This window comes from Chlamydomonas reinhardtii, chromosome 3 (genome assembly GCF_000002595.2).
Source record: "Chlamydomonas reinhardtii strain CC-503 cw92 mt+ chromosome 3, whole genome shotgun sequence".
NCBI lineage: Eukaryota > Viridiplantae > Chlorophyta > Chlorophyceae > Chlamydomonadales > Chlamydomonadaceae > Chlamydomonas > Chlamydomonas reinhardtii.
Window position 1 is genome coordinate 4,981,827 of NC_057006.1, and position 12,305 is coordinate 4,994,131.

Sequence of the window (12,305 nt, forward strand, 5' to 3'; positions counted from 1 at the left end):
TGGCGGAGGGTAGCAACCTGTTCGATGTGAGTCACCAGAGCACCGCACGCATGCCGCTGAATTAGATGCACGGTCGATTTAGCTCATCAATGTTATTTACAGCGTATCGCCTCTCCTTTTTGCAGCGGTTCCGCTTTGGGGGCTCGCTAAAGGGCGCACAGCCGAGCTCGTTCACTCTGTCAGCAAGGCCAGTAGCCGCCGCTCAACCAGCGGACAGCGCTCAAGCAGCCGGGGCCTCGGGCGCAGGGGCCGCACACGACAGCCGCGGGGCGCCGGCCGTCGACACTGTCACCGGGATGCAGTCGGGTCGGAGAGGCGCGGCAGCGGCAGCGGCGGCCGAAGAGGACGTCGGTCCTCGCGCGAAGCGCGCTCGTGCGGTCACCGCAGCCGGGCCCTCACCTAGAGGAGCGGTCACCGCTGGTGGTGGTGCGGATGGCGGCTGGGGCGACGGCACCAACGGCGCCCGAGCCGGAGCTCTGGGTGCCGCGGGCGGCAACAGCGGGCGTCGCGCGGGTGGGCCGCCGGCGTCATCTGCGCCATCCACTTCATCCTCCGGAGGGGTGGAGATAATGGACGACAGTGATGACGTCAGCGGCGGGAGCGCGGGCCAGGGCGCGGCCGGGGCCGCGGCCGCCGCTGACGCTGCAGGCAGCGGCGGCGGTGGCGGCGGCTCCACTCGTGGCCAGCGCACAAGCCTGCAACAGCCACAAGCGGACGCCTCCGCCGCCACTAGTGCGGGTGGCCTGCCCCTGGCCTCAGGCTCCACCGGGACTGGGGCCGGCACGCCGCAGGGCGACGGCGGGAACGTCGTGGCCGCTGCCGCAGGCGGCAGCACACCTCAATCAAAGGCAAAGGCTGGGGGAGGCAGCCGAAGCAAAACGGCCAAATCCGACTCCATACCCTCGCTGGACTCCGCGCCCGGCGTGCCGGAGAAGCTTGGCGATGACCCGCTTCGACTGGTCATTGTGGGCCACAACCCCAGCGAGCACGCCTGGCGCTCGGGCCACTACTACTCCAACCCCTCCAACCACCTGTGGCCGCTGCTGCGCCGCACCGGCATCGCGCCGCCCGACCGCATCCGCGGCCCCCAGGATGACGGCCTCATGCCGGCTGTGGCGGGGGTGGGGTTCCTGGACGTGGGCTGCGGCGTGCCGGGCACGGACAGGTGTGCGGGCGGGGGTGGCGGGGGCGTGGTTGGTAAGCGGGTGGGGCGGATGGGGGATTGCTGGATCTGGGCCCAAGCGATAAGGTTGCAGTAAGGGAGGGATGGTTGGCAGGGAGCAGGAAGCTGCGGGCGGGGACCTGGGGGTACGTGGGGGTACGTGGGTTCGCCTGCCAGCTGCGATGATGGACGGCGCCGGGCACAGGGCTGGCATGGAGGTGCCGGCGGCGGAAGCGCAAACGGCATGCGTACCAGGCCCATGCCACTGATGGCGCCGTCCCCAGCCTTAAACCCAATCGTACCGGCCACGACCACCGCGGCCCATGGGTTCGTCCTCCTTGCCGCGGCCCTGTCCTACCCTTCCCGTGCAGCTCGCGGTTCAAGAGCGAGGTGTTTGAGGGCTGGAGCCGGGGCTTCTACAGCCGCCTGCGCGCGCACATGCGGCGGGCGGCGACCAGCATAGGTGCGTGCGGGGTCGCCCCGTGTGTGCACACGAGTGGGCCCAGGCGCTGTGCCGGCACACACCTTAGCACACAAGCCCTCTGTCCGGAGGAGGGTGGTGGTGGCGGTTGCGGGGCGTACAGCGGACCTCTCGTGCTACTCGTGCGACACCTGTACGGCTGCATGACTCTGAGCTGGGGTCTTGACGCTTACTCCGCTGTTGCTGCCGCTACCGCTGCTGCTCCTGCTCCTGCTGGTGCTAATGGGGCTGCTACCCGCCCCGCCCGCCGCCTGCGCACCCAGGCTGCCGCTGCGGGCTGTGCGGCGCGCCGCGGCTCGTGGCGTTCACGGGCAAGCGGCAGTACCTGGAGCTGATGAACGTGGGGGCGGGGCCGGCCCGGAACAAGGTCAAGACAGTTGAGGTGCGGCCGCCTACGTGTGACGGGTGCGGTATGGTGGAATGGTAGTATGAAAGAAAACTCAAACCAACTGTCTCCCCAGCCTTTCGCCTCGCGCTTCTCCCTGACCGGGTGCCGCCGCCGCCCCTGCATCCCCCCTTCCCTCACCTCGCCTGCCCTTCTTCACCGCCTGTCCGTCCCTCCGGTCCGCCACTTGCCCTCACGCCTACAGTTCGGGCGCCAGGCGGCGCTGCCCCCCGGCTGGCCGCTGCCGCCCTCCACCGAGGTGTGGGTGTGCACCAGCACCTCGGGCGCAGCGCCCATGACTCGGGAGGCGCGCGAGCAGCCCTACGTGCAGCTGGCGGAGAGGCTGGCGCAGTTGCCCTGGCCGCTGCCCCGGCAGCCCGCGTGTGCGCCTTTGGGGGCGGCGGTGGCGGCTGGGGTGGCGACTGGGCGGGCGGCTGGGCAGGTGGACGGAGGTGCTGAGGCGGTAGGCGCAGGCGGCGGCGGCGCATCTGCCGACAGGGGTGCGGGCGATGCGGACAGCGGCGTTATGGCGGCGTCTGGGGAGGGCGAGGCAAGAGGGGGGGCAGCAGGGGTAGGGCCGTTCGCGTCAGAAGCTGCAGAGGCGAGGGCAGGAGCGGGAGTTGGGGTTGCAGGCGCGGGAGGGGAAGCGGCAGCGGGCGGCGCAGAAGACATGGCGGGCTGAGAGGCGAGAGGCTGAGGGCCGCACACGGTGGGTCTGCGGCACACTGTGGCGTTTGCTGCGTGCTATGGGCTCGCCTGCTCCCAGAGTACCGGTACCGGTAACATTGCTTGCGTGGCGCTGGCGGTTGATGTCCCCCTCCTGCCCATTTCGCATGTTCCACGCTTTGCACGTGCCAACGATTCCGCAGTTGCTTACTCCTTAACACTGCACCAGCACATGTCAGGCCTGTTTCAGGACCTCCTTGCGTAGCCAGCATTCCAGTACGCGCAGAACATTCGTCTTAAAGGAGGACCAGAAAGTTTGCATGCGAGTCACGAATGCAGAGCGTCTCGCCAGTCACCTCTACCCAGTGACCTGTAGTCCTGTACCCAGTACATCGATCACAGACCTAATGACGTAGTACCGATGACATACCTCTAGCTTCTCCTTTTATTCATGTCCTTATTGTCCTACATCACGAGGTCCTGCGGCTCCGATCAGGCTCGCCGCGCCCTCGCCTCAGCACGTGCCTCTCACAGCACATGCGGTGCAGACACCCACACGCACGCAGGCTTTCGTTGTTAGGCAGTGCGCAGCGCCCATAACAGGTGCATGTGTTGCGCGCTCATGCTTCTACCCCAGATCAGTGAAAACCTCACACCTAATATGCATACGATACACACGCACAAACCCCCACAAACACACACGCACAAACTCCCACCGTCGTTGTTAAGCAACCAAGCCACATAGCGGTATCGTCCGTCCATCCGCTGCGCTTCAAACGCCTAGGCTGCCGCCGGCATGCCTGCAGTGGCAGCGCGCCCGCCCATCCGATTGAAGAATCACCCGCATATGCCAATCACCACTCAAGCTGCCCCCAGCTGCAACCCGCACTACCTCACCAGCCCCTACCCCCAGCACCCGCCCTCATCCGCACCCGGCCTCCTGCCCCAGCCCCGGCTACAGCCGCACGCCCATCTCCGCCGCCACCGCCGCGAGCCGCTCCTCCGTCTCCGGCATCTTGAGCAGCTCGGTGAGGATCATGCGGCCACGCACGGCGCACATGTCCGCCTCCGGCAGCCCCTTGGCGGTGGTGATGCGCAGCAGCGGCTCCAGGATGCCCGCCTCCAGCGCGCGGCCCTTGGCCTTGGCGTCCAGCAGCGCGATGTTGTGCAGCGCTCCCAGCGCGTGCTCCATCAGCTGCGAGCGGGCGGATTGGGAAACGAGTATGTGTATATGTGTGTGAGGTAGTGCGAGGGAGACAGGGGAGTACACTCATAAAGTATAAAAAGAGGGTGTGTGTGTGTGCCACAAGCGTGTCGTGAGGCGCGCGGGGGGGGGGGGGGGTCTGGCGGTGGGGCCCCCTGCCTCGCCCTGCAGCCCCGACACCCGCGCCATGCCCCGGTCCCTCCATCGCGCCCTTCACCCATGCAACCGCTCTCCCCACCCCTCCCGTGCCCTTCCCCCGCTCTCCCCCGCCTGCCCCTGCCCCTCCCCTGCCCCTCTCCCCCGCCTGCCCCTCACCGGCTCGCTGAGCGGCGCCACCTTGAGCACCTCCACCAGCGCCTCCACGCCGCCCTGCTCGCGTATGGAGCGGCGGTTGGAGGTGTCGGCGGCCAGGTTCATCAGCAGCGTCACGGCGCGGTCCAGGTTGGGGCGGGACAGGTCGGCGGCGCGGATGAAGCTGGGGGCAGGCGGGAGGGGTGGGGGTGGGGATGGGGTTGGGGGTGGGGTGGGTTGGGGGGCGGGCGGAAAGGTGCTTGGAGCTAGGCGTGGTTGATGATGCCGAGCGAGGGACATGCGAGCTGGATGTGCGGCTTCGAGCGTGTGTGCGGTGTGACGCGCCCTGGCTGCCCGCCCGCCCTGTGTGTGGGTTGTCGGGCGCCGCACCGGCCCGCACTCACTGGATGAGGGGCAGGGACGCACCCGCCAGGCAGACCTTCTGGCGGCCCTCCGGATTGAGCGCCATCACCGACAGAGCCTGCAGCAGCATACACATGCGCAACGTCACATGCTCGTACACTTCACACGCACCATGTTGCCGCTCCCTGTGCCACTGTATCCTAGTCCAAAGTCACGGCCGCAGCCATGGGACGGAGACCAACCCCCATGGCCAACCCTCCCTGCCCTCCCTCCCGCAACCCATCCTCCCTCACCCCCTCCTCCCTCCCGCCCTCCCTCCCTCAAGCGCACCTTCCCCCAACCCACTTCAAACGTTCCAAATCCCTCCCCCTCCCCTCCTCCCCCTCCTCTCCCCCTCCTCTCCCCCTCCTCTCCCCCCTCCTCTCCCCCTCCTCTCCCCCTCCTCTCCCAGTCCTCCGCCTCTAGCCGCACGCGCCTGCATCACGTTGCCTGCCAGCACCGAGGCGGACCCGTCCTTGAGTATGTCCGTGAGCTGGTCCATGATGGCGCTGTTGGCCACCTCCATGGGGTACACACGGGCGATCTTCTTCACACGCTCACACGCGCCCATAGCTAGCATGCTGTTCTTCATCTGCGGGGCCAGGCCGGTAGGGCGGGGCGGGGCGTGGAGGTGAGGTGGCAGGGAGGTGGCGGCGAGGGGCGTGGAGGGGCGGCGCGCGGCGGTAGGGAGGGTGGAGGGTGTGTGGAAGGGCGCAGGTGGAAGACAGCGGGCCGTGGCCCCAGGCTGGACATCTGAGTGTTGGGGCCTGCGAGCTTTCACGACCGTCGCGGCCGCGGGGCCTCCCTAGCACTCTACACGGATACTCTAAGCTGAATAGCATGGCATTGCCTCAGCCAACAGCCGACCCGGCACCCCAAAATTTGCTCTCTTCGGTTTTTGTTTTCGTTTGGCTTCCGCTGGGTGGAATCACTCTCAGCCTCGTCAGCCTGCCTCTCACAACTGCCTTGTATACCCAAACCCCTGACACGCACCTTCAAGCAGCCCACGATCTCCGTCACCACACGATCATCCGGCCGCTCCACCTTTTGCAGCTCCGCGCCCTCATCCGAGTGTACCATTGTGGTGGTTTGCTCGCCGCCCTTGCCGGCGGCCGGGGCGGCCGCTTTCCCCGCCGCCGGCTTTGGGGAAGGCACATGCCCGATGACGGACGTGCGCGGCGCGCCAGAGCGCCGCGGCGTGCCATCAGGCCCCTCCTCCATCCCGCGTGCACTTTGTGTGGCTGCTAGCTTTGCTGCGGTCCAGCTTCACCTGCAAGCGCCGGCGACAAGGGTTGTTGAAGCGAGCCAGCTTGCACCCGGGTGGGTGCAGACGAGGCCCACTGTGGCACATGGCCGCCCACCCCATTGCAGCTCCTCAGCGCCTTTTTTCACGAGCCCCTACCCAATAATACTGCGCACAGCAACTCTGCGCCCCCGGGGACCGAGAACCACGCACCAGCACAACATGCGCGTTGCTTTGGTTGAGTTGAGAACTGCACAGCTTTCAATGAAACTTGCTCAGACCTGATACCTGCAAATTGTAGCAAGCTAAGGTGAAACTAGTTGTTACTGTGAAACGATAATGTCTCGCACTTGGAAGTATGTGCTGCTTCAAGGTGACAACTGTAACGTGTGCGATACAAGCTAAAGAGAGCTGAAGCACTAAAAAGGGTGTTAGGTAGGTCGACAGCGATCGCACTGCCGGCAAGCACAATCGGGTTTGGACTGCTCCACTCCTCGCGTCCGGCTTGGCTTTGGCTTTTGTTGTCTTCAGCATACACATGCACTTACACATCGCATGGAAGCTTGAGGCCCTGTCCAGCACATTTCCAAAAACTGCAGACCTGTTTTTCTGGACACCTAAGAGCTCGGGGGACAGTTAGCTAGCGTGGACACATGGTGTCGACAGACGGTTTTGATTGCAGGTGCGGAACAGCCCGGGTCAGAACTCTGCTTCCCGCCACGGTGCCCCACCAGCTACGTAGCTGGTGCCGGGCGCTCCCGCTTGCTTCCTGACGCGTGCACCATTGACGCGCAGGAGCTACGATCTACAAACGTACGCCGATGGCATACACAAGAAGCGGCTGGAGCGCTTCAGCACGGTTTACGCCTGTGCGTTTGTGAGCAGCACGCTAGGGAACGGCGACGCCGCCGCTAGCAGCCTGGCGCTGGCGCCGTCGGACCTGTTGGTGACTGCGAGCAGCACAGGGCATCTCAGGTGAGGCCGCTGCGGCAGCCTTGGTGCCCAGCTGGATTGTGAAAGGGGGAGCTGGCATGCTGTAACGGGTGCAGGGCATACCGCGTGCGTTGCATGCAGCTGGCCTACATACCTGGCGGCATGGCCTAAGGTGCCTTCTTCCATTGCCAGTCGCTTGCAACTGCATCCCGCCTGCATGCGCACCAGTCATTCTATGACAGCGACGTGCCCTGCAAACATGCTAGCCTGACCCGCCTCTGCGCACGGCTGCACACGCGATCTGTGGACGCATGTGTGTGCCTGCAGGCTATTCCGGCTGGTGGACATGGTGACGCGCTGGACCGCGGCGGGGCAGCAGAGCGCGCAGCCGGCCTGCAGCTGGGCGGCGCACGTGGGGGCCGTGTACTGCCTGGCGACGGCACGAACCCCGAGAGGTCAGTGGAGCTGCGCCGCGGAAGGGCGATGGGGGAGGGCCTTGGCCACTAGCATGGAGCGCACTTGGCGGGGCCGGGCACGGAAGGCGGGGGTGGGCCGGGGGCGGGGCGGGGGTGGGGGGTTTGTAGGTACCAGCCCAAACCAACCAAAACCGGGGACGCCGGGCCAGGGAAAAGGAGGGCATTGGTACGCGTGTTTGGTCCTGAGCTGTTGCCACCTAACCCGCCTGCCCGACCTCAACTGGCAAACGGTACCATCGCCGCACGCTTCCGCCCTTCCCACTCACTCCCAGGCGGCGACACGCTACTCTTCAGCGGCGGCGACGACGGCTACGTGCGTGGCTGGCGGTTGTCTGACGTGTTGGCGGGGCTGCAGGCGCGAGAGCTGAAGCAGCAGCAACAGCAGCAGCAACAGCAGGCGCCAGACGGCTCGGGGGCGGGGGCGGAGGCGGTGCTGGAGGTGCGGCCGTTCCTGGCGGTGCGGCTGCCGCGGGCGGAGAGCCCCCTGGGCGCCATCTCGCTGCCGCCGGCGGTGCAGTCGCTGGCGCTGTCGTCGGACCCGGCGGGCGAGGGGTCAGGGCCCACGACCCTGTTTGCTGGTGAGCTGCCGAGCGGGGGGCGGGGGGCGCTGCCGGTAATTTAGTACCGGTATGCCGTGTTTACGGTACATGTGATGGCATGTTAGGTGGGGGGGGGGTGCAGGACAGGTGCTGTTGCGGATATGTTCGCACGGCCGGCTTGGCTGGGTTTGCAGGGTCTGAAGTCGGTCGTAGGACATGCCGGGCCTAACATGCTTATAGCAACGGCGCCGTTCCCTTGCGTTCCCCTTGCCCACTGCCTACTGGCCCGCGGCGCTGCAGGCTGTAGCGACGGCGGCGTGCACAGCCTGGATGTGGCCACGGGCGCGCTGAGCAGCCCGCAGCGGGCGGAGGGCGGCTGCCATGTGGCGGGCGTGCTGACCATGGACCACAGCTGGAGCGCAGGCAGCCTGGCCACCGGCTCCGAGGTGCGGGGCTGCGGGAGAGGCGTGGCGTTGCGGGCTGGTGGGGCAGTGTAAAGCTGGCCGTGGAGTATGACTGGCAGATCTCCGAATGCCGGTACTCGCCAGGCATGTTGGGGATAGCGGGCACTTACTAAAGGACGCTGCCTGGCGCCCGGGGCCCAACCTTCACACTGCAGGACGGCACGGTGCGGCTGTGGGACGCGCGCATCGGCGGCGCCCGTGCCTGCACCTCCACCTTCGACACGGGCGCAGCGGGCCGGTCCGTGCCCGGCAGCGGCGCCGAGGCGCTGCGTTGCCTGCGCAACCCGCCCACCACCTGCCTGCGCTTCGAGGCCAGCGGCAGTTGGCTGCTGTGCGGGCACGGCGCCGGCGGCGGCAGCGCCGGCAGCCTCAGCATGTGGAGCCTGGGCATGGGGCAGCGGGTGCAGCAGGTGTCCACCACCGCCGTGCCGCAGGTGGGTGGGTGTGCATGTGTGCGGGGGGGGGGGGTCCGGGGCTGGAATGCATCCTGGGAAGACATTTCTCCGCAAGTGCTGTTTATTGCCGAAACAGACCAAAGCGTCACTACCGGTACCACAGCCCCAGACCTAAGCCGCCCCCCCCCCCTGGCTCATCAAACACTCTCCTTCTGCCGCCCCTGCGCAGGCCATGGTCGTGGCTCCCTCGGAGGTGCTGGTGGTGGGGTCGGAGTCGGCCCTGTGCCGCTACAGCGCCGCGCTGGAGGGCCCCGGCGTGAAGCAGCCGCTGCAGGGCTGCCGCTCCGCATTCGGGCTGGACCTGCACCCGCGCACCGGCCAGGTTGCGGTGGGCGGCGCCGGCGGTGCGGTGGAGCTGCTGAGCCGCTACGGCAAGAAGACTGGTGGCTGCTTGTTCACGTCCGACGAGGACTAGATAGGGGGCTGGCAAGGGCCCGATGATGAAGGGCAACCGTGCATCCGTTGCCATTTCACCTAGGCTAACACCGGAAGGTTGCTGGAGTGCTGGATGGTGTAGGGGCGAGCACCGGTTCGGGGTCGTGATACGATGCGATACAGATGTGCGGGCTTGGCTGTAAACTGTCATATATTCTGGACACGTGCACTGGGATGTGGGCGCCGAATCAATACTTTCACACCGCCCTGGGCCATGGCCATAAGCGTGTTCAGGTGCGGTGCACCCTTCCGGTCCAAACTCCACATCATCCTCATCATGTTCACTTCCTTCACGCTAGCCGGCGCAGCAAAATCCGGAATCCTCGCTCTCTCTCCACCTCTAATAGCAACCATCGTCGGATGGAAACATCAATATGCGACCGCACAATTGCGGGCCAGTTCTGTACTGCTCTGGTCAATAGTCCAGAAGCGCTAGTCATACACCCGGAATGCGTGTTTGGGCGCCGACCTCCCTCTCCGGCCTCGCTGCCGCAACAAAGCAGCCCACCCGGAGGAAAGCCGCCGCACCATCCGGCCACACCCAAGGAACACTCCAACACAAGAAGAAGAAACGACACCAACGCTTGTGGTACACTGCACCCCTCCACTGCCTAGCCTTGCACTCTACGTACGCTCCTGCAAAGTACCGACACACCCGTCACACTACATGCGCACGAAACTCAACAAGGACCCATCCCGGCTGCAAGCACTGGCGCCGCCGCTCTACTTGAACTCCATGAGCATGTTGTTGTCGGGCGCAAGGCCGACGCAGGCGCGCATGATGTTTTCGAGCATGGCGCGCTGCTTGGCGAGCGCGTTAACCACGGGCGTGCCGTAGGGCACCAGCGGCGCCTTGGTCAGGTAGGACAGCAGCACGGCGATAGGGTGCAGGCCGTGGAAGGCCTCCTCGCCATCCTTCTTCAGGTGGATACGCGTCACCAGCTCCGCCAGCAGCACCAGGTCAAGGATGATGGGCGCCGCCAGCAGCGAGTCCTCGCAGGTGTTGTGGATGACCAGCGTGTTGCGGCCGCCCATAAAAATCTCGCTCGTGTACTCGTCCATGGCGCGCTTCGAGTCGCCCACGTACGGCACGTACTTGATCACCACGCAGTGGTCGGGGTGCTCGCCGGGCGCGTACAGGATCGAGTTGGAGGCGACCATGTCATCCACCACGTTGGACTTGCTGATCTCCTTGCTGCGGAAGGTCTGAGGCGCCGACAGGTTCAGGCCGTCGTTGTTGCCCAGGTGGTTGTAGGACACGATGGAGGTGGGCTTGATGCCCGCGCCCACCAGGAAGTCAACCAGCACCGACTTGAGCTTGGTCTGGCCCGACTTGAAGTCGTCGCCGCCGATGAGCACGTTGTGCTTCACGGCCAGGTCGATCATGCCGGGCACGAAGGTGTTCTGCGGGGAGCCGTTGACGAAGGGCACGCCCTCCTGCACGCAGGCCACCGCGTACAGGGTGCTGGGCGCGATCTCCGCCTCGTTGCGCTCAATGGACGCCAGCAGGTTGTCCGCGGTGTCGTTCAGGCCCTCCACCACCTGTACAATGCGAGGTGGTGGGTTCAGAGGTGAGGAACGGGAATCGATGTGCGGCTGGTGACGAGGCCCCGGCTGTGACCATAGGCAGGTGCACGCTGCCACGGCCGCCCGCCACGCCCAACCCCCAAAAGCCGGCCCCCGCACCCTCCAGCTGCTCGCTCTGCCGGTCACACACCTGAGCGAAGCGCTCGGTGTTGGCGGTCCACAGCACCACGATCTTGTCCACCTGGTTGGCCTCCTTGAAGGCGCGGATCTGCTGACGCACCACGGCCAGCTGCTCGCTCTTCGTGCCCTTAATCAGGTTATCAGCGCGCTCCTCCTGGTTGGCGGCCACGAAGTCGGGGTCGTAGATGCCTGCGTAAAAAGCCATAGTGGGGCGGGTGGTCCATGCAAGGTTAAGGAGGAGGGCAGTGTCAGGACGAACACCAGTGCACCACGATTGCGCGTGGCATGATGGCCAAAGTGAGCTATTCAGCATGGGGTGCTAACTGAAATGGAGAGCGTGGAGCACGCACAACGGAACGTCAGCCTTGCCGGTTCCTTCAGGTGTGCGTCGCAGCAGTGGGGTGCTGGGGACTCCCCGCCTCCCTGCCAGACCCCATACCCTTCGGGACCCTTCGACCCAGCATCTCTGCCCCTCTTTCCCGCTGTCGTGCTCCCTCAACCGCAGAATCGTCTTCAGTACCCACCCGGCAGGGGCACCATCTCGCGCATGTAGGGCACCATCTGCTCCTGCAGGGTCCAGTCCAGGACCTTGGCGCGCTCCATCGCCTCAGCCAGGTTCAGACCGGAGATATCCCATCCACCCAGAACAATATCATTGGGCTCCACCATGGGCAGCAGCGCCTTGAAGGGCGCGTAAACCTCCTCGCCCTCAAAGTTGCCCACGCGAACGGTGGCCGCCTGGGTCAGCGAGCCGTAGAAGTTGGGCTTCTTAAGGCCGTCCTTCGTCATCCAGGTGATACCACTGCGAGCGCAAGAAAATTGAGTCAGGCCAGGATCAGTCGCGGGCCTTTTCATTTGGGCGCGGTAAAGGACTCCCGAGGCCGAGGCAACTTACTGCTTGTTGGCCAGGATACCAGCAGTCAGAGTGGTACCGTTGTTACCGCCCCAGCCGACCAGCATCACACTGCGCGGGGGAGGTAGGCAGAGTTGAAGCGAAGCCCTTACAGCGCCCCCCCGGGTTCACAACACAGCCGCGGCTCGGTCGTCGCGTCGGCGGCAAGTGTGCGCTGTCTACACTACACTTACCCAAGCTTGGGAACGCGGCGGTCCACGCGGAACTGGTAGCTGGTGGAGGTCGGCTTGACCACCCACTTTCCATCAGGGGCGCGGTCCAGCTTGGTGGACGCATAGTCGTAGGTGCTGGTGATGTGCTCGTCCGAGTACACCACGTTGGGAGACTGAACCTCAAAGGAGTCGACAAGCATTCTTCAAGAAGCGGGGTGCGCTGGCAAAGAAGGGAACTCTAGCTCTGGCTTTAAGAGTGCTGTAGTTATAATCAGCCACGCTACGCACCGTTTCAGTGAGAATGTAAAAGTATGCGGAGAAGGGGGCGGAAGCGTCTTCCTCCGGCGCCCAAGCCCATGCCGGCCGTATTTTCGCCTAGCTACCGCCGACGCACTCC

The 12,305-nt window shown here is 65.5% G+C and overlaps 4 protein-coding genes across 4 annotated transcripts; 2 read left to right on the forward strand and 2 right to left on the reverse strand.

Annotated features, from left to right (window-relative positions):
• Positions 1 to 7: 7 nt before the first annotated feature.
• On the forward strand, positions 8 to 2,819 carry CHLRE_03g180100v5 (uncharacterized protein). The gene is made up of 5 exons (XM_001703351.2): positions 8 to 26; positions 126 to 1,165; positions 1,534 to 1,625; positions 1,907 to 2,025; positions 2,234 to 2,819. The coding sequence occupies exons 2-5, from the start codon at positions 297 to 299 to the stop codon at positions 2,708 to 2,710; spliced, it is 1,557 nt and encodes a 518-aa protein (XP_001703403.2). The 5' UTR covers positions 8 to 26; positions 126 to 296; the 3' UTR covers positions 2,711 to 2,819.
• Positions 2,820 to 2,888: 69 nt separating this feature from the next.
• Positions 2,889 to 6,267, reverse strand: CHLRE_03g180151v5 (uncharacterized protein). The gene is made up of 6 exons (XM_001703197.2): positions 6,048 to 6,267; positions 5,585 to 5,861; positions 5,028 to 5,183; positions 4,594 to 4,670; positions 4,214 to 4,373; positions 2,889 to 3,889 (listed from the first exon to the last, which is right to left on the reverse strand). Exons 2-6 carry the CDS (start codon positions 5,810 to 5,812, stop codon positions 3,650 to 3,652), a joined length of 861 nt encoding a protein of 286 aa, XP_001703249.1. The 5' UTR covers positions 5,813 to 5,861; positions 6,048 to 6,267; the 3' UTR covers positions 2,889 to 3,649.
• A 110-nt stretch (positions 6,268 to 6,377) lies between these two features.
• Positions 6,378 to 9,239, forward strand: CHLRE_03g180200v5 (uncharacterized protein). The gene is made up of 7 exons (XM_043061035.1): positions 6,378 to 6,516; positions 6,630 to 6,809; positions 7,095 to 7,222; positions 7,516 to 7,821; positions 8,083 to 8,228; positions 8,402 to 8,680; positions 8,871 to 9,239. The coding sequence occupies exons 1-7, from the start codon at positions 6,488 to 6,490 to the stop codon at positions 9,114 to 9,116; spliced, it is 1,314 nt and encodes a 437-aa protein (XP_042926164.1). The 5' UTR covers positions 6,378 to 6,487; the 3' UTR covers positions 9,117 to 9,239.
• A 1-nt stretch (position 9,240) lies between these two features.
• On the reverse strand, positions 9,241 to 12,207 carry CHLRE_03g180250v5 (uncharacterized protein). The gene is made up of 5 exons (XM_001703196.2): positions 11,930 to 12,207; positions 11,739 to 11,807; positions 11,368 to 11,645; positions 10,854 to 11,032; positions 9,241 to 10,678 (listed from the first exon to the last, which is right to left on the reverse strand). Exons 1-5 carry the CDS (start codon positions 12,106 to 12,108, stop codon positions 9,860 to 9,862), a joined length of 1,524 nt encoding a protein of 507 aa, XP_001703248.1. The 5' UTR covers positions 12,109 to 12,207; the 3' UTR covers positions 9,241 to 9,859.
• Between the last annotated feature and the right edge of the window lie 98 nt (positions 12,208 to 12,305).